Consider the following 20289-nt stretch of genomic DNA (forward strand, 5'->3'; position numbering starts at 1 on the left):
TCCCCCTGAAGGTGAGCGCGATTGTAGTGTGTGTGTGTGGGGGGGGGGTTCCTTCCCCCCCCACACCCCGTTAGAGCGGAAGAGCAGAAACGGGAAGGCTTTGGGAGGAGAGTGCGAGTTGTTAGTATAGTGGGGGGTTTCCCCCCACACCCCCTCAACGAGAGTGCAAGTATGTTGGGGGGGGTTCCCCTCAACCCCCCTCCCTCAGAGCACAAACGGGAAAGCATTGGGGGTGGCGTGCATTTGTCCTGCACGCAAATATCGGGGCGGAATTGTCAGCATGCCAATGCCATGTCACCAATCCTAATACAGGTGCTTCCCACATGTTAAGCCCATTTCCAGCATGGCCCTAAAAGAGTATTTTCTGCCTCCTTTTCAGGAGATGTTAAGAGCTTCCGTGTTATCGATGTACCAGCGATGTCAGCATCCAATTTAATGACACTATCACACTCATTCTCTGCCCCTGACACACCCATCCCCCAAACAACGTAAAAAATATACTCCATGCCCATAACAAATGCAGTTGACTAAACCATCACAGAACACTTCACCACATCTGGCCTTAGGCCAACTTTCCTGCATTAAAGCTCATGTTAGAGCTTAATACAGATAAGGGAAGGGCCTCTAAAACCTGAGATTTTCCTGAATAGTAATCTGTATCCAATGAAGGTTATATAGCAGAGGGGTAATACATCAGAAAATAACCTTGGGAGTTGTTTTTTGGCTTCTCTGTATTCTGCGCCCTCTGAAAGGTCTCTTTCGCTGATAGTACGATGTTTGTGCAGTTGTTTCTATCCAGCTGTTCCATCGTGGTACCGTTGCTCTCTGCTTTTTCCTGTAGTTCGTAGCCCATCCCAACTGCCAACAGCAGCTGCTGACGATATGGTACGAAAACCTCGTAGGACTGAGGGAACAGGCCATCGCTGTAAAGTGTCTGGTGGTGCTGGTGGTGGCTCTGGGCCTTCCGTTTCTTGCCGTCGGCTACTGGATAGCACCGTGCAGCAGGGTATGGCTTTTTAGTTTCAACAATTTCCAAAAGATATCGTCCCATGTTGGTGACTCTTCACCGGGTAAAAGGGCATTTTGACGCTGTCTACCTTATATGATCTACAGTCTGCATAACCTTCTCTCTATTTTTACAGAAATGTTTCTGGGGGTGGATATTGGTCAGGAGAGAAAGCGACATGTATAGTGTTTGCATTTTTAGAGCTGTAAGGCTCATTCACTACAGTACAATAAGGTTTTGACCTTAATCAATGGCGCAGCGAGGGTAGAATGTTCCGGGGGCACCCCCCCATGCTCTCCTCTCTGCCCCCCTACCCAGTGCATGGGGGAAGGAGGTGGAGACAGAGAGAGGCGATATAAAAATGGAGAGAGGGGAGAAGCTGAAATAAATCATGTAAAAAGGAGAGAAGAGTGCATAGGCTGGATGGAAGGGGGAGAGGGCAAACAGTTTATGAAAGTGTCATAGAAAAAGGGCAGATGCCATAAGGAAGGGGGAGAGAGCAGGACGCAGCATGGAAAGGAAATAGAGGGCAGATGAGAGGGTGGATGGGAAAGAGAAGGCAGATGCAAAGTGGAAGGAAGAAAGTGATGAGAAGATGAGGAAAGCAAAAACCAGTGACAACAAAGGGAGTGTGTTGGGCAGTGGTTAGAGCTATAGCCTCAGCACCCTGAGGTTGTGGGTTCAAATCCCATATTGCTCCTTGTGACTCTGGGCAAGTCACTTAATCCTCCATTGTCCCAGGTACGTTAGGTAGAGTGTGGGCTCACCGGGACAGAGAGGGAAAAATGCTCAAGTACCTGAATGTAAACCACTTAGGCTATAAGTGGTATATAAATACTTAAAAATAAATAGGAGATTTTGTTTTATTTTTGCTGTGTTGATAAAATGGAAACTTGTAAGGTGATCTCTTTATTGCACTGATTTTAATACATTTTTGACTAACGTTCAGAGAGTGATTGAAAAGGTGATGAGGAAAGCTAGAAGGATTCTAGGTTGCATAGGGAGAGGTATGGCCAGTAGGAAAAAGGAGATATTGATGCTCCTGTATAAGACTCTGGTGAGACCTCATTTAGAATATTGTGTACAATTCTGGAGGCCTCACCTTCAAAAAGATATAAAAAGGATGGAGTTGATTCAGAGCAGTGGCGAACCAAGGGCGGGGCGGGGGGTGCGGACCGCCCCGGGTGCCAGCCCAAGGGGGGTGCACAGCCGGCTGGGTCTGGAACCTCCTACACTGCTCTAAACGGCACCTCAGCGCAGCTGCCGTACTTATTCCAGAGCAGAATCGTCAGCTGCGCTGAAGTGCAGGAAGGTCCCGTGATGACTACTCCGGAAGAGGTAAGTGACGTCGGAGGGGGGGTGGACTGGCAGCCGCAGTCACTTCGGGACCTTGCCGCAACTCCCTGTGTCTGCTGGCCCACCTCCCTCCGACACCACTTACCTCTTCCAGAGCAGAGGCAGAAGAATCAGGAGCATAGCAGGGTGGTGGAAGGAGAAAAAGGGGGTCAGGGTGGTATGGAAGGGTGGTAGAGGGAGAGAAAGATTGTCAGGATGGTATGGAAGGGTGAGAAAGGGGGGGGTCAGGGTGGTATGGAAGGGTGGTGGAGGGAGAGAAAAGGGGCAGATGCTGATGGAATTGGTGTGCAGGGAAAGGGGAGAGCGACATAAGGGGGAAAGATACTGCATAGAATTGGGTTGAAGGGAAAGAAAGGGGGCAGGTGCTGATGGAAGTGGGGGAAGGGAGAGGAGAGAGTGAAATGCCAGACCATGGGGGTGTGGGAGAAGGAAGGAGAGGAGAGGAGAGAGATGCCAGACCATTGGAGGAGGGAAGGGAAGAAGATGGATTCCAGCCCAATGGGGGTGAAGGGAAAGATGGAAGGGGGAGGCATAAAGTTTCTGAATGGGGAATAGAAGGAGAGAAGATGCCATATAGAAGGGGCAGAGAGAGGGTAGACAGTGGATGAAAGGAAGGGGGTGATAAGAAGATGAGGAAAGCAGAAACCAGAAAAGACAAGGTAGAAAAAAAATTCTATTTATTAATTTTTTTGCTTTAGGGGAGATGCATCGCTATTTCTGTGGTGTTGCATTATATGCAGAGTCCAGCTTCTTGATGGTTCAATTTAACCTTTGTCTATGTATTTCTATTTTATTTCCACTTTTACAAAACTGTAGAGCGTTTTTTAGCGCCAGCCGTGGTGGTAGCAGCTCTGATGCTCAGAATTCTATGAGCGTCAGAGCTGTTACCACCGTGGCTAAAATCCACACTACAGTTTTGTAAAAGGGGGAGGGGTTAGTTTGTGATGACATATTCCATACTAGGCGAAGGTGTTTTCTGTGTTCTGTGTGTTCAAAAGACATGGTTTTCAGTTAGGATTGATCTGTACTAGTCTGGCTTGTTTAGTTTTACAATGGGTGTATTGATGTTGTACTGCTCACTGCAGTATGTAAGATGCTGCCTTTCCTAGGTACATTTTTGTGTGACGTGTGGCTTGTTACTAAAAATCATGGTTTTCATACAGATGGGGGAGGGAGGCAAAAAATGATGGGCCCCGGGTGTCACATATGCTAGTTATGCTACTGGTCCAGAGGAAGGCTGCCAAAATGGTGTGTGGTCTTCGTCATAAGGCGTATGGGGACAGACTTAAAGATCTCAATCTGTATACTTTGAAGCAAAGGTGGGAGAGGGGAGATATGATAGAGACGTTTAAATACCTACATGATGTAAATGCGCATGAGTCGAGTCTCTTTCATTTGAAAGGAAACTCTGCAATGAGAGGGCATAGGATGAAGTTAAGAGGTGAAGGGCTCCGGAGTAATCTAAGGAAATACTTTTTTGCAGAAAGGCTGGTAGATGCGTGGAACAGTCTCTCGGAAGAGGTGGTGGAGACAGAGACTGTATCTGAATTCAAGAAAGCCTGGGATAGGCCTGTGTGATCTCTTAGACAGAGGAAGAGATAATGGTTACTGTGGATGGGCAGACTGGATGGGCCATTTGGTCTTTATCTGCCATCATATTTCTATGCAAAACCCCCTTCCTCAGGTAGGACAGGATACCATAACGACAGTACACTGCAATTACCTGAGGAAGGAGGTTTTGGCCTCTGAAAGATAGTTGAAAAATGTGTTGGTTCAATAATATGGCATAATCTTATTTTCCATTTTTTATTTTCCTTATTTCTATTTGCTAACGTGTAAAGTGGCGATTGTTATTTGTTAGATATTTCAAAATTTAAACCTGTTATTTAGAATTAGGGGACACGGGTCACTGTTTCTGTGGTGTTGATTTTATGCAAAGCCTGTCTTCTTGGCAGTTCAGTTTAACTTTTGACTACATTTTCTATTTTTTAGTTTGTGATTAATTATTCCATACTGGGTGAGTGTGTATCTCTGTTCTGTGTGAATGAAAAAGACGTGGCTTTCTGTTAGCAAGATCGATCTGTACTAATCTGGCTTGTTTGGTTTCACAACGGGTGCGTTGATATTCTAGTGCCCATTGCGACGTTTAAGATGCTGCCTTTTATTTAATGTACTTTCAGTCTACCAATCCTGCTTTCTTCTTCTTAACATCCTTTTATTTTCTTTTCCATTATTTTCTTTTTCCCTTTTTGTTAACTTATTAAGTTAACTATTCCTTCATGTTCATTCCTTACTCCATTAATCCCACCTTCAGTCTCCTAAAGTTTAATCTAATATCTTCGCTTAATGACTTTCCAGTCCATCCTTCTTGCTTTTTTCTTCTTTACATCCTTTTATTGTCTTTTCCACTTATCTATTTATTATTTTTCTGTTCTTTGTTGTTTATTCTCCTTACTCCATCTAAACAGAAGTCCCATAAGTCTTTACATAAACTTTTTATTTTATTTTATTTTTTTCATTTTTCTCAACAGGTTCATTTATTGTAAATCTGTGATATGAAAAACTTTTATTTAATATCCTCCAATCAGATTTTAATACCTGTTCCTTCATTTCAGCATCCATTATGCTAAAATGACATAGGTTCTGATTTTGAAAGAAAAGTCTTTAGCTTCTCTGGGTCAACAAAATACAAAGATTTATCCCCACAAGATACCCTCATTTTTGCTGGATAATATAAACCGTATTTATATCCTTTTTCCTTTAGTTGAGGTCTCAGATTGAGGAATTGTTTCCTAGTGTTTGCTGTATTTTTAGCAAAGTCTGGTAAAAACCATATTTTGGACCCTTTATAGTTTAAGTTTTTGTCTCTTTTGGCAGCATTTAAAAGTTATATTGCTTGCTGGTATCTTAACATCTTGAAAATTAATGGTCTTGGTCTCCCTTGGTTTTCCAGTTTGTCATATATTCAAAATGGAAAGAGCAATAGCAATACAAAGAGGGACATATACTAAATTTATAAAAATATGGGGGCCATTGACAAAATAATGTAGTGAATGATCATCAGTTTTTTCTCTTCTTCTTTTCTTTTTCTTCTTTATGGCACATTCGAAGGGGTGGGTAATGGAAATAATATTACATAATATGTTATAATATGTTATATAATGTGTATATGATGATTGGAAAACAGTTGAAGGGTGGGTGGTGGGGGAGGGGGTACAAATATGATTAGATTATTATGTAATAGATATAAAAGTGATGTTGTGTAATAATTTGCTGTAATTTAATATTTTGTGCACTCGATGTAAAATATGAAAATGAATAAAGAATATTAAAAAAAAAAAAGATGCTGCCTTTTCCTAGGCACATCCTTGTCAAGTGACTTGTGGATTATTACTAGAAGTAATTTTCCATATACACGAAGAGGATGATAAAAAATGATCAGCCCTAGGTGTTACATAAAAACATAGAAACCTGATGGCAGATCAAGGCCAAATGGCCCATCTAGTCTGCCCATCCACAGTAACCATTATCTCTTCCTCTCTCCAAGAGATCCCACGTCAAATACACTAGGTAAGCTACTGTTCTTTGCATCTTTCATCAAAGGATCTCAGGGCATACATCATGGTTAAGGTGCCTCTTATGTGCTCCTTGCAGTTTGGCAAGATTCTACGAAGTCCCTTCATGAAGTTTGTGGCGCACGCAGCCTCGTTCATCATATTCCTGTGCCTGTTGGTGTTCAATGCCTCGGACAGGTTTGAAGGCATCAAAACACTCCCAAACATCACAGTGATAGAGTATCCCAAACAGATCTTCCGAGTGAGAACCACCCGCTTCACCTGGACAGAGATGCTGATCATGGTGTGGATTCTAGGTATGTGGTATGGGCCTACTTATTACATTACATTAGTGATTTATATTCCGCCATTACCTTGCGGTTCAAGGCGGATTACAGAAGAGGATTTCAGAATTACAGAAGAGGATTTCTGGACATGTCCAGAGGTGTTACAGAGTAGAGTGGGTTGCTTCAACGGATTGAAATGTTTCATACGGTGTTAGTTAGTCTTCATGGATTTTTTTGAATAGCAGGGTTTTTATTTCTTTTCTGAACGTTTTGTAATAAAAACCCTGCTATTAAAAAAATCTATGAAGACTAACTAACATCATCTCCTTTCCAACCCTCACAGGTCCAAGGAGGGCTCTTGGAAAATCAAAAGAAATGGTTTCTCCCTAGACCAGTGGTCTTCGCTAATTTTTAAGCAAGGGCCGTTTTCGGTCCAAAAGGAGTGAAGGAGAGCTGACAAATATGCTCCTACTTTGGGCCATGACATCAATAATGCTTCTCGACATTCATTCCTATCAGAACACCTGGCCTTGATCACACATGCAGAACATAGATAAACCCCATGCAAATGCAGGACAAACTCAAAGTCCTAATATACACAAATGAAACCCAGACTCTGCATGCAGTTCAAATCCAGAGAAACAGAAAGAAATGCATTTATTCCTGAACAGTGCAAAATATAGACAGCAGATGTAAATTCTCAAAACCAACATATTTCAATCACTGCCTTTGTTGTCTGGTGATTTTATTTTTCTAATCATCTTTTCCCAGTCTCTGGTTGAACTTCCTTCTATCTGTGCACTTAACTCTATTTCCAGGGCCTTCTTATCCATTTGCTGTTTTTCTCTTTTTCTTCACTTTCTGCCCTACATCCATCTTTGATCCAAACAGACCAGGGATTTTAAATTACAGTCCACTTGAGGGGGCAATACTTTCAAAATACTTTCTTTTGTGTTTTGTTCTACATCCATCTTTGGCATTAACTTTTAATATTGTTTTCAATTTTTCTGCTTCTTTCTCAAACCTATCTACTTTACCATGTCTTCTCTTTTCTTCCCATCTATCTATGTGCACTATCTCCTTCCTCTGCCCTGCCCTTCCCGCCCCTCCATCCATGTGTATCATTTCCTCCCTCTTTCTTCTCCCCTATTCTCATCTTTTCAGCATTTTTTATATCTCTCTTCCCTTCCCCACCCCTCCTGTCTCAGTGTACCATCTCCTTCCTCTCTATCCCTGTGCAGCATCTCTTCCCTCTTTCTCACCCTCTGGTGGCCTGGCATCTCTCTCCCCCTCCTTCCCTTCCCTCCTTCTTCTTTACAGTCTGGCATCTCTCTGTCATTGCTTTCCCCCTCTCCTCCTACTCTTCCCTAGTCTGGCTTCTCTATCTTCTTCCCTCCCCCTCCAGTAGTCCCTCCTTCACTTTCCTCCTTGTGGTCTGGTATTTCTCTCCTGTCCTTCCCCCCTACCTTAAGTCTGGAATCTCTCTCTCTCTCCTCCTTCCCTTCCCTGGTCTGGCATCTCTCACTCTTTCCCTCTCCCCTCCAGTAGTCCAACATTTTGCTCCTTCCCTTTCTCCCTTCTTGTGATCTGGTATCTCCTCTTATCTTTTTTCCCACCCCCCTCTTCCTCTCTATCATGGTTTGGCATCTCTGTCCTCCCATTCTCTTTTTCTTCCCTCCCTCAGAGGTCTGGCATCTTTCTTTCTTTTTTCCTCCCCATCCTCACAGATCAGCATCTCTCTAGTAATCACCCCCTTTTGACCTCCCTTGACACCTCTGCATTTCTCTCCTTCACGTGATTTGGTGGTTCCTCACCAATCTCTTTGCACTTCAGGCTGTCATTAGCATGAGTGAAGTAAACATGCTGCCTTTGGTGGCCTGGAAGCTTTGCCAACAGAAAGTAGTAGTAGAGGGAAAGCTTCGGTGTTGCTGAAGGCAGGGTTACCTCAATCACACTGCCGGCAGCCCAGGGAGTGAAAGAGCATCTGCCGGGAAGGAGAAGAGTTGGATTCTTTGGGGGGAGGGGGATGGAATCCCAGACTGTAGTGCAGGCTGCACAGAAGGTCTCCATGGGCCACCGTTGGCTTGTGGGCCTTGCAATGAAGACCACTGCATTAAACAGTATGAACTGCAAGCTACAGAGAGCATCACATTTAAAACAAACTAGAAAATGTGTTTTTTTCACTGAGTTATGTGCATAGATCAGCGTGCGTAGCTGATGCAAGTGCATAACTTAATTAAATAATAGGCCTGATCAGATCTGATAATTGGCAATAATCACCTCATAATTGATGCTAATTGATGTTAATTGAAACTTGCACACATAACTTGGTAGGTGCACAAAGTGTTATGTAAGACTGAGGGTCAGTGGCTGGAAACCATCCCATGTCTTTCTTTAGTTTCTATCTCGACTTCAGTCCTTCTACACCCGCATTCTTTAATTAAGGCTTGAGGGTCAGTGGCTGGAAACCATCCCGTGTTCATCTTTAGTGTCTATCTCGACCTCAGTCCTTCTACACCGGCATTCTTCAATATAAGGCTTGAGGGTCAGTGGCTGGAAACCATCCCGTGTCCTTCTTTAGTGTCTATCTCGACCTCAGTCCTTCTACACCGGCATTCTTCAATGTAAGGCTTGAGGGTCAGTGGCTGGAAACCATCCCGTGTCCATCTCGACCTCAGTCCTTCTACACTGGCATTCTTCAATGCAAGGCTTGAGGGTCAGTGGCTGGAAACCATCCCGTGTCCTTCTTTAGTGTCTATCTCAACCTCAGTCCTTCTACACTGGCATTTTTCAATGTAAGGCTTGAGGGTTAGTGGCTGGAAACCATCTCGTGTCCTTCTTTAGTGTCTATCTCGACCTCAGTCCTTCTACACCGGCATTCTTCAATGCAAGGCTTGAGGGTCAGTGGCTAGAAACCATCCCATATCAATCTCAACCTCAGTCCTTCAACACCAGCATTCTTCAATGCAAGACTTGAGGGTCAGTGGCTGGAACCCATCCCATGTCCTTCTTTAGTGTCTCTCTCAACCTCAGTCCTTCTACACCGGCATTCTTCAATGCAAGGCTTGAGAGTCAGTGGATGGAAACCATCCCATGTTTATCATGCATCATTTAAGAAAAATTTACAACGTATTCGATTAGTACAAAATACGGCAGTGCGCTTGATTTTTGGCCTGAAGAAATATGATCACATTAGCCCATTTTATTGGCAATTACATTGGTTGCCTTTTGAGGCATATATTCTTTTTAAATTTGGTTGTCTTTGTTTTAAATCTCTTTTTGCTTTGGCTCTATATCTAGCCTTTCAATTTAATTTTTATACCTCACTAAAAAACACTCGTAATAAGTTAATGTTTATGTATCCTTCAGTTAGGAAGTCTCGTTACAAGAAATTTTTGAATAGGACATTTGCCTTTCAACTAGGCAAACTGAACTCTTGGTTAAGCCCACGTATTTGTCAAATAGATTCTTATAATGCTTTTAGAAAACTTTTAAAACCACACTTGATTGATAAGTTTGTTAAATAACTATGTAATTTTCTTCTTGTTACTCATTTTTATTAACTTGATATACCTTTCACTGATTGTACAATTCTTCTTTGTTGTTAACACCTGGAACTTTGTGGTTGGGCGGTATACAAGAATAAATTTATTATTATTATTATTAAAATTATTATTATTATTTAGTGTCTAACTCAACCTCTATACCAGCATTCCTCAATGGAAGACTTGAGGGTCAGTGGCTGGAAACCATCCCGTGTCCTTCTTAAGATCTATCTCGACCTCAGTCCTTCTATACCAGCATTCCTCAATGGAAGACTTGAGGGTCAGTGGCTGGAAACCATTCCGTGTCCTTCTTTAGGATCTATCTCGACCTCAGTCCTTCTATACCAGCATTCCTCAATGGAAGACTTGAGGGTCAGTGGCTGGAAACCATTCCGTGCCCTTCTTTAGGATCTATCTCGACCTCAGTCCTTCTATACCAGCATTCCTCAATGGAAGACTTGAGGGTCAGTGGCTGGAAACCATTCCGTGTCCTTCTTTAGGATCTATCTCGACCTCAGTCCTTCTATACCAGCATTCCTCAATGGAAGACTTGAGGGTCAGTGGCTAGAAACCATTCCGTGTCCTTCTTTAGGATCTATCTCGACCTCAGTCCTTCTATACCAGCATTCCTCAATGGAAGACTTGAGGGTCAGTGGCTGGGCCCATTGATACTCTGATTCTTCCATCTCTCCTTAAAGAATGACATGGAGATGGTTGCCCGTGGTTATCCATGAGGATGGGAACGGTGATGAATTTTGTCACCATGTCATTCTCTAGTGTCAGTGATTAAAAGTGCTGGCCTGGCACTAAAACAGAGACACATTTGAGCTTAAAAAGTCTCTGTTGTCTCTCACAATTCACATCATATCACTCCTCTAATTTTATTCACATAAACCATATACATCGTGAGCTAATTAAATAAAGAAAACTGTCTCCACAAGTGAACAACTGCATTGAGCACTATTAACAAACTCCATCAGTGAACTTATCTGAAACCAGTTTCCATGTGAATAAACGCCTCCAAGAAGGACCCCGTTTCACTTCTTTCATGAGGGATCTGCGGCATTCTTTATCTCTGGTGCAAAATCCGAAAATCCATAAGCATTGTTCAGAGAAGGACAGCAACCAAATCTGCAGGGAAGCAGCGAGTTCGGCAGGAGATAATCCACTTATCTATTAGCTTTGATGTGGCTTACATCAAAGTATAATAAAATAGAAAGTATAATAAAATGTAACAAAGTATGATAATACATCAAACCATTCACTGTGTCAAGAAATGTCAAAGGATGGATGTTACAGTTTAACCACAGGGTGGCACTATGGAATAGCAACACAACCGCAGAAAAAGACCAGAATCTGTAGACGCTCAGATGAAAGGTTTGACAACGAACTACTGCAACTCAAACGACAATGCAGCCGTCTTGAAAGAGAATGGAGAAAAAACAACCGAGAACACACAAAAACAACCTGGAGAACACTGAACAAACCATACAAACAAAAGAAAAAAGAAAGGCATACTACACCAATCATATAGGCATAGAAATCCAAGACACCAAAAAACTTTTCAAACTACTAAAGGAACTCACAGACACCAAACCCTACCTGGCCACCAAAACCGCCCCACCCCCCACAGCCAATCAATTGGATGAATTCTTCAGAAACAAAATATCAACAGCCAGAAACACCTTCACCGGGACCCCAAACTACCTTGACGAAATCTCGATACCACCTAAAGAAAAAGAGGCCTACGCAGCAGAAAGAAACTGGTCAGATTTCCCAGACACACAATGGCACGACCTAAACAAACTCTACAAAAATACAGTCATGCAGCCTGCAACCTCAACCACTGTCCCCCATACCTGTTAAAAGCTGCCAGAACTAGATTCCGCACCCACTTCATGCGGTGGATTAGTTACATGCTCACAGAGGGTCAATTTCCACAAGAAGTCACCGAAATCATCATAACCCCTATTCTGAAAGACCCACAGGGAGCAACAGATCAGCCATCCGATTACAGACCTATAGCCTCAATACCACTATACGTCAAACTAATGGAAGGCCTCACTAAATACTTAGAAACCCACAACATTCTTCACCCCTCACAATCAGACTTCAGAGGCAACTATAGTACAGAAACACTAATAGTCTCTCTCCTATACACAGCCAAACAACACCTAAGCAAAGGCAAAAAAATGCTACTCATACAACTCGATCTCACAGCGGCATTTGACCTAGTACATCACGACATCCTAGTACAAACACTGGAGGCAATAGGAATCACAAGCAAAGTCTACAATTGGTTTGAAGGAGTCCTCCACTCAAGAAGATACAGAGTAAAAGCAAAAATGAACAATAAGAATCCTGGAACAACCTTTGCAGAGTCCCCCAAGGCTCCCCACTATCACCAACACTCTTCAACCTTTACATAGCCACACTTGGCACATACTTAGACAAACAAGGTATAACGTTATACAGCTACGCAGATGACATTACCATCCTCCTGCCTTTCGACTAAACCACCCTCAACACAATGAACAAGCTACACATTGCACTAGAAACAGTGACAAAATGGATGAGAGACCACAAATTAAAACTGAACCAAGACAAAAACAAATTCTTACTTCTAGAAAGAAACAAAACCCCAACCCTAACAAACCTAGAAATAAGCTCCATCACATATCCCTTACAACCCAACCTAAAACTGCTGGGAATAATGATAGACCAAGGCTGCACCATGCAACTTCAAATCAGCAAAACGGTCCAGAAGGCATTCGCAACCATGCACAACTTAAGACAAGTCCGAAAATACTTCAACAACGAACAATTCAAATTCATAGTACAAGCGCTAATCCTAGGACTCCTGGACTACTGTAACATACTTTATCTGTCATGCCCCGCCAACATGCTAAAATAATTACAAACAGTCAAAAATACAGCCCTAAGATTAATAGACTCGCTAAAAAAATACGACCACATTACCTCCGCTTTCCAAGACTCACACTGGCTCCCAGTACAAGCACGCATACAACACAAATTCTACTGCACCCTATTCAAAGCCCTAAATGGAAATGGACCAAGCTATCTGAACAACTGCCTAATCAGGAAAAATACATCTAGACCAAGGAGAACTCAAGCACACTTTACCCACCCCAATCAAAAGCCTGCAAAGCAAAAAAATATATGATGGTCTACCAGCCACCAGAGCAGCAAAAATAGACCACCACCTCTCAAATCTGCTGACCATGACGCCCAACTACAAAACATTCAGGAAAGAACTGAAAACCATACAATTCAAGAAATTTGTCAAGTGATCTAACCAAGCCGTATCGACCATACCCAGATCCCGATGCATTCTATAGCTATCAACCTTGTAATCTCCCTGGGAATGCCCAGGCTAATTTCTTGTTGTAAACCGCCTAGAACTGAAAGATATTGGCGGGATAGAAGACATCAATGTAATGTAATGTATTGTCATGCTTCTCCACCACCAGTTGGCAGTACAACATAGCAATCAGTACTCACTAAAACAACAGTTCAGTCGTTAGGGAGAGTAATTCTATAACGTATTGACTGAGTGGGCCCCCTTCAACACCTCCCTTGTTTATAGCAGGTTCAGCTTTTAGCAAACCTGACACCTGTGTGGAGCTTCAAACACTGAGAGAAAAAAAAAGAAGGAGCAAACACCAAAATGGATCTCCTCTCCCTTGGGATTGTCTACTCTATAAGATATCATCACCATGTACCCAGTAGGCAAACATTGTGATAAATAGACCTCCTCAACCTCCCAAACCCACATTTCTATAAGACATTGAATCCTAACATATAATTCATCTGTTAAGGTAAATTTTACCCGCTCCGTTTTCATTCTTAAAGATCTACAATTCAATAAGACTATTGGCAGATCCTGAAGGAGCTGCTGAGTCTCTGAAAAAGACAAAATCATACAGTCCCCTAAGCAGTGGTCTCTCCAAGGTGCAGTATAGCCAACTTCACCCTCTCTTTCAACTAGGCTGAAAAACAATAGATAACCCAGCAGTAACGTTATAACATTCAAACAACCACTTAAATAACCAACAGGCCTCATATTCCCAGTCCTTCAGCACTCACCCAAAGGAGAAAACCCAAGGGGCATGACCTGCTCCTTGGGCACGCTCCTTTGGTTGAAACGCCGCTAACAGCTGTTGTAAAATAGAGTAGGTAGAGGAAGCAAGCATAATTTATTGTAAAACTTGCCACGAGTCCAAAGTATCGTGCAATTATTTGAACTTGGCACCTAGGAGCAAACATTTGCTCTTCTCTAATGCTCTCAGGTTTCAAACTGAGTATTTTACCCACATTAATCAGCTGTTTGAAAACTATGCTCAGAGCATCTGCCCCAGGGTCACACAAAGTCAGCAGTTGAGATTTTTTTTTTTTTTAAATCTTTATTCATTTTTAAACTTACAATAAGTATGATAACATATCCATACAAATAACCATAAATATATCACTTAATAATCAACAATGATACATATAATATTCTCTTATCTCCCCCCCTCCCCACCCTTATCTATCATATAATCAATACTTATACAACATGTAACAATAAAAATTCCCTTCCTCCCACCCCATAATTGAACTTGTAAATTTAAGGGAAACAAGATTTTTCTAATCATTACAATACTTTGTTAATGGCTCCCAAATATCTTGAAATTTCCTAAAACAACCCTGTTGTATTGCAATAAGTCTCTCCATTTTATAAATATGACATAAGGAGTTCCACCAAAAATTATAATTTAATCTGTTCCAATTTTTCCAATTATATGTAATTTGTTGAATGGCAACCCCAGTCATTATAAGTAATAATTTGTTATTATTTGTAGAAATCTGACTTTTTGCTCTCATTGCCATACCAAACAGCACAGTATCATATGATAATGCCACTGGATTCTCTAATAAACAGTTAATTTGGTCCCAAATTGACTTCCAAAAATTCATAATGAATGGACAATAGAATAATAAATGATCTAAAGTCCCTGCTTTGAGATGACAGTGCCAACATTCATTAGACTTAGAGCTATCCAGTTTTTGTAACCGAACAGGGGTCCATAACGCTCTATGTAACAGAAAAAACCAAGTTTGTCTCATGGATGCCGACACTGTACATCTCATCCTCCAAGACCAAATTCGTGGCCATTGAGACGTATTAATTTGATGCTTAATCTCAATGCTCCAAATGCAGAGTTGAGATTTGAACCGAGGCACAGGGAGATAAATCAACGTTTTCACAAAAACATGCAAAATATACAGGCAGTGTAAGCGAAAAATATCAATCTATCTAAAAAATACTCTCTTCACCACTTTTTACTAGGTGAGAACACAGATGTATTGGGACGATTCTGCTTTAGTTAGAACTGTTATATGTTTCTATAACCGGAGGAAGAACTTCAGGTCCCAGTTTGCTGCTGGCATTTGGCTAAGCCTGCAAACCACAATGGGACTATCCTCATTGGTTTCAACCTCCACCTCCCAATTACTACGAATATTTTATTGTTGTTTTTTATTTTTTATTCTTAGACTGTTTGTATTTAGTTTCCATAAAGATATATACTCTAAGCACATATATAATAAAAGTACTTAGCTTTGCAAATCAGCTGTCCGTTGCCTAAACAGGTAATAGGAACATATAACAGTTCTAACTAAAGCAGAATCGTCCCAATACATCTGTGTTCTCACCTAGTAAAAAGTAGTGAAAAGATTGAAGAGGCAAAGAGAGTATTTTTTAGAAGATAAATCAATGCTCCCAGAGTGACAGAGTGTGAGTGGTAAAGTTGTTCCCTGTTTTCATCCAATACAATACATAGCAGTAGTCTCCAACTCAAACCCTTTGCAGGGCCACATTTTGGATTTGTCGGTACTTGGAGGGCCTCAGAAAAAAATAGTTAATGTCTTATTAAAGAAATTACAATTTTGCATGAGGTAAAACTCTTTATAGTTTATAAATCTTTCTTTTTGGCTAAGTTTTAATAATAATATTATCATTTACAGCTAAAGAGACATATGATCAAGAAACTATTTTATTTTACTTTTGCGATTACAATAAACATACCGAGGGCCTCAAAATCGTACCTGGCGGGCCGCGAGTTTGAGACCACTGATACATAGGAACTTCCTCTTCTCTCTAACATAATGCACTTTATCTCATTGCAGGAATGATGTGGTCGGAGTGTAAAGAGCTGTGGCTGGAAGGGCCCAGGGAGTATATTCTCCAGTTATGGAACATCCTAGATTTTGGGATGCTATCCATTTTCATTGCCGCTTTCACAGCACGTCTGCTTGCCTTTATTCAAGCCACCAAGGCGCAGCAGTATGTGGACAAATACATTCCAGACAGTGACCTCTCCATGGTGACGCTTCCGCCTGAAATAGAATACTTCACCTATGGTAAGGCCATCCATGGTGTTACCTCATCCACTCTAACCAGGCAATTAGTGGAGAAAGAAATACTGAATAGGCTTTATCTTAAAGAAAATGTGGAGGATTTATCAAAAGCTTGCTCCAGAACAAATGTAGATAAATCGAATATCCTAGATCTAGCTGTGCCCTCAAATCAGAGTTGGCTCCTGGTGACCACACAATGAGGAATGTTTAGGGTTACCCTATGGCTCCAGAAAAAGGAGGATAGATTGAGACATTGCTTTCAACGGAAGTAAAACACGGATATCTCAATCTGTCCTCTTTTATCGGGAGCCATAGGGTAACCCTAGGAATATTGCTTTGTGGTTTTCTTGACATGATATAGGAGTAGTTTGTCACTGTCTTCTTCCAAGGCGTGGACATAAGGAGCTGCCTTGGGATTAGAATCTGGGCCTTCTAATTCCCAGTCTACTGCTCTAACCATTAGCTACTTGTCAGCTCTAAAACAAATTTACTGGTAGGCCAGTCTGAGGGCCTTTAACATTTGGAAATAGTGATGTTCATATCTGTAAAGGAGGGAAAACAACAGTGAAGTGGGCTGTACATGGAACAACAAGGCTGAGCCAAAATGGCGGAAGCTGTTTTCCTTTGATCTGATCTGCAATCATATCTGTAAAGCCCAATTTCTTTGAATAAGATATTGAAGAAGGTATTTTAATGTATTAATTCTCAGCATGCACAATGTTCAAGGGAGTATGTTGTAGGTGTGTTTTAGACAAAGCCAAAAGTATGCATAACCCCCAGGGCCCCAGTTTACCTGCCAATGGTACCCCACTGACAGAAGCTGGGCTCAGGTACACCTTCAGGCCTCTGGCTTCCTCTCAGGACTTGCATGTCAGGGCCTGGATTCACGTGCCAGATGGAGTTTCAGAATTTAGTAAGCTTTAGGTCTATGAATATGGGATTTGGACCCTTTCTCTGGACATTAGCAGTTTCCCAACCAATGTAAGTAAACCACTACTATTACTATTCAGTCTAGCCCCCAAATATAACTGACCAAAATTTTCTCTTTTTCAACCAATAGACATAAGAGAAGCTCAAACTTGAATTTTGTTTCTCCACCAGTTAGAGGATGTAAATTTAAGAGACATCATCAACATCTTTTCTCATATCAGGCAGCATTATGGGGTAAAGACCTGGAACAATTGCTTATACCTACTACTTATGGGGAGTTTAGGAAACGCCTAAAAACATATCTGTTCTTAAAGTACTTAGATAGCTCATTTGCACAATCTTTCCCAAAATAACTGATCTCTAGACTTTAACTCTGTTAGTTCTACTCAATCTAACATTTTTAATCAATGTAAATCGCATAGAACTTCATGGTCCTGCGGTATATAAATTATTATTATTACTTATCTAAGGTTACCATATGGCTTCAGAAAAAGGAGGACGGATTGAAACATAGAAACATGATGGCAGATGAAGACCAACATGGTGGAATGAGGAAAACAAATGGGACATAGTACTGCCAGGGTACAAGCTCTACCGAAGAGACAGGACATATCAGAAAGGAGGAAGAATAGCACTATACATAAAGGACACCATTCACTCGACCAGAGTAGACACAGCAGCGACAAACGACCAACTGGAATCACTATGGGTTAAAATACCGGGAAGAAATGGAGCCGAGATAAAGATGGGACTGTACTACCGCCCACCTGGGCAAATTGAAGCAAAGGATACAGAACTGGGAGCCGAGTTGAGGCGGGAATGTAAAAACGCAAACACCATAGTTATGGGAGATTTCAACTATCCTGGGATAGACTGGAGTCTTGGAATTTCAAAATGTACAAAGGAAACGGAGTTCCTGGAGGCTTTACGGGACTGCTTCATGGAACAGCTTGTCAAGGAACCAATGAGAGGGACTGCTATTCTGGATCTAATCCTCAACGGGCTGAAAGGACCTGCAAAGGAAGTGGAAGTAGTGGGACCTTTAGGAAACAGTGATCACAACATGATCCAATTCAAAGTGGAAGTAGGAATGCCAAAGGGGAAGAGAACCATTGCAACAACGTTTAACTTCAAGAAAGGGAACTATGATGCCATGAGACTAATAGTGAAAAGGAAACTCAGAAGCAGTTCCAGGAAAGCACAGACTGTGGAGCAAGCCTGGTCCTTATTCAAGGACACGGTAAATGAGGCGCAAAACCTGTATATACCCAGATTTAGAAAAGGGTGCAAAAAGAACCAAACAAAAGACCCGGCGTGGATAACCAATGAAGTTAAGATAACAATAGAAGACAAGAAAAAAATCATTCCGGAAGTGGAAAAAGGATAAAACAGAGGAAAATTGGAAAGAGCACAGGAAGCATCAAAAAGAATGTCACCGCGTGGTCAGAAAAGCAAAAAAAAGAATACGAAGAGAGACTCGCCAGGGAAGCACAAAATTTTAAACCATTCTTCCAATATGTGAAAGGAAAGCAGCCGGCAAGGGAGGAGGTGGGACCTCTGGATGAGGGAGACAGGAAGGGAGTGGTGAAGGAGGAAGAAGAGGTAGCAGACAGACTAAACACGTTCTTCTCGTCGGTCTTTACAAGAGAGGACACATCCAACGTGCCGGAACAGAAAAAATTCTTCGGGGAGGATCAAGAGAAAAATTGATCATGCATGGAGGTAAGCTGCGAAGACGTACTCAAACAGATAGATAGATTACAAACTGACAAATCTCCGGGCCCAGACGGAATCCACCCGAGAATACTGAAAGAGCTCAGAAACAAAACAGCAGAGTTACTGCAGCAGATTTGTAACCTATCCTTGAAAACAAGAGTAATCCCGAGGACTGGAGGATAGCAAATGTTACACCTATCTTCAAAAAAGGAATGAGAGGCAACCCGGGGAACTACAGACTGGTGAGCTTGACCTAAGTTCCAGGGAAGATGGTCGAAGCATTGATCAAGGACAGTATCAACGAGCATATAGAAAAAAATAAACTGATGAGAACAAGCCAGCATGGTTTCTGTAAAGGAAGATCATGCCAAACGAACCTACTGCACTTCTTTGAGGGGATAAGCGAACAATTGGACAAAGGTGATCCCATAGACATCGTATATCTGGACTTCCAAAAAGCCTTCAACAAGGTACCCCATGAGCGCCTACTAAGGAAACTGTGGAGCTACGGGGTGGAAGGGGACGTGCACAGATGAATCAAAAATTGGCTGGCGGACAGGAAACAGAGGGTAGGAGTAAAGGGACACTACTCTGACTGGAAAGGGGTCACGAGTGGCGTCCCACAGGGGTCAGTGCTGGGACCGCTACTGTTCAACATATTCATTAATGACCTGGAATCAGGGACGAAGTGCGAGGTTATAAAATTCGCGGACGACACAAAACTCTCCAGTAGGGTTAGAACTGTGGAGGAATGTAAAGAACTACAAAGGGACCTGAACAAACTGAGTGAGTCACCTTTTCAACCACCTTAAGATCATCACATACAATCACACAAGTCTCATTCTTCTGTCGTGCATATAAGTTCTTCAGCCCCTAAACTGTACCGTTCTCTTGGGTTTTTGAAACCCAAACGCATGACCTTGCATTTCTTAGGATTAAATTTTAGCTGCCATATTTCAGACTATTCTTCAAGCTTCACTAGATCTTTCTTCATATTATTCACACCATCCGGGGAGTCTACTGTATTGCAGATTTTGGTATCATCTGAAAATCTCACCTGACAGCCCTTCAGCAATATCATTTATAAAAATCTGCAATACAGTAGACTCCGCCATAAGTAACAGGACCATGAACCTTGAGGCACACCACTTTGTAACATCCCTTTCCTCAGAGCGATCTCCATTGACCACTACCCTCCGTTGTCTTCCACTCAACCAGTTCCTGACCCAGCCTGTCTCTTTGGGGCCCATTCCAAGGGTACTCAGTTTATTTATTAGAAGTCTGTGTGGAACACTGTCAAAGGCTTTGCTAAAATCTAAATATACCACGTCTAGGGTACTCCCTCTACCCAATTCGCTGGTCACTCAGTCAAAGAAATTGATCAGATTTTTCTGAAAAGACCTACCTCTAGTGAATCCACGTTGACTCCGGTCCTGTAATCCACAGGATTCCAGAAACATCACCATCCTCTGTTT

General features: G+C 42.0%; 1 protein-coding gene across 4 annotated transcripts in view; it reads left to right on the forward strand.

The window, feature by feature from the left end:
- TRPC3 (transient receptor potential cation channel subfamily C member 3) overlaps positions 1–20289 on the forward strand; it is a 95350-nt gene that overhangs the window by 50603 nt on the left and 24458 nt on the right. For 3 of the 4 annotated variants that reach the window (XM_033938647.1, XM_033938663.1, XM_033938639.1), the window contains exons 4-6: positions 842–1006; positions 6017–6233; positions 15938–16171. In XM_033938647.1, the coding sequence (XP_033794538.1) occupies positions 842–1006; positions 6017–6233; positions 15938–16171 (616 nt within the window). The remainder of the gene's footprint in view (positions 1–841; positions 1007–6016; positions 6234–15937; positions 16172–20289) is intronic. The other variant, XM_033938655.1, reaches the window with a different exon arrangement.

This window comes from Geotrypetes seraphini, chromosome 1, assembly GCF_902459505.1.
Source record: "Geotrypetes seraphini chromosome 1, aGeoSer1.1, whole genome shotgun sequence".
In the NCBI taxonomy this organism is placed as follows: domain Eukaryota; kingdom Metazoa; phylum Chordata; class Amphibia; order Gymnophiona; family Dermophiidae; genus Geotrypetes; species Geotrypetes seraphini.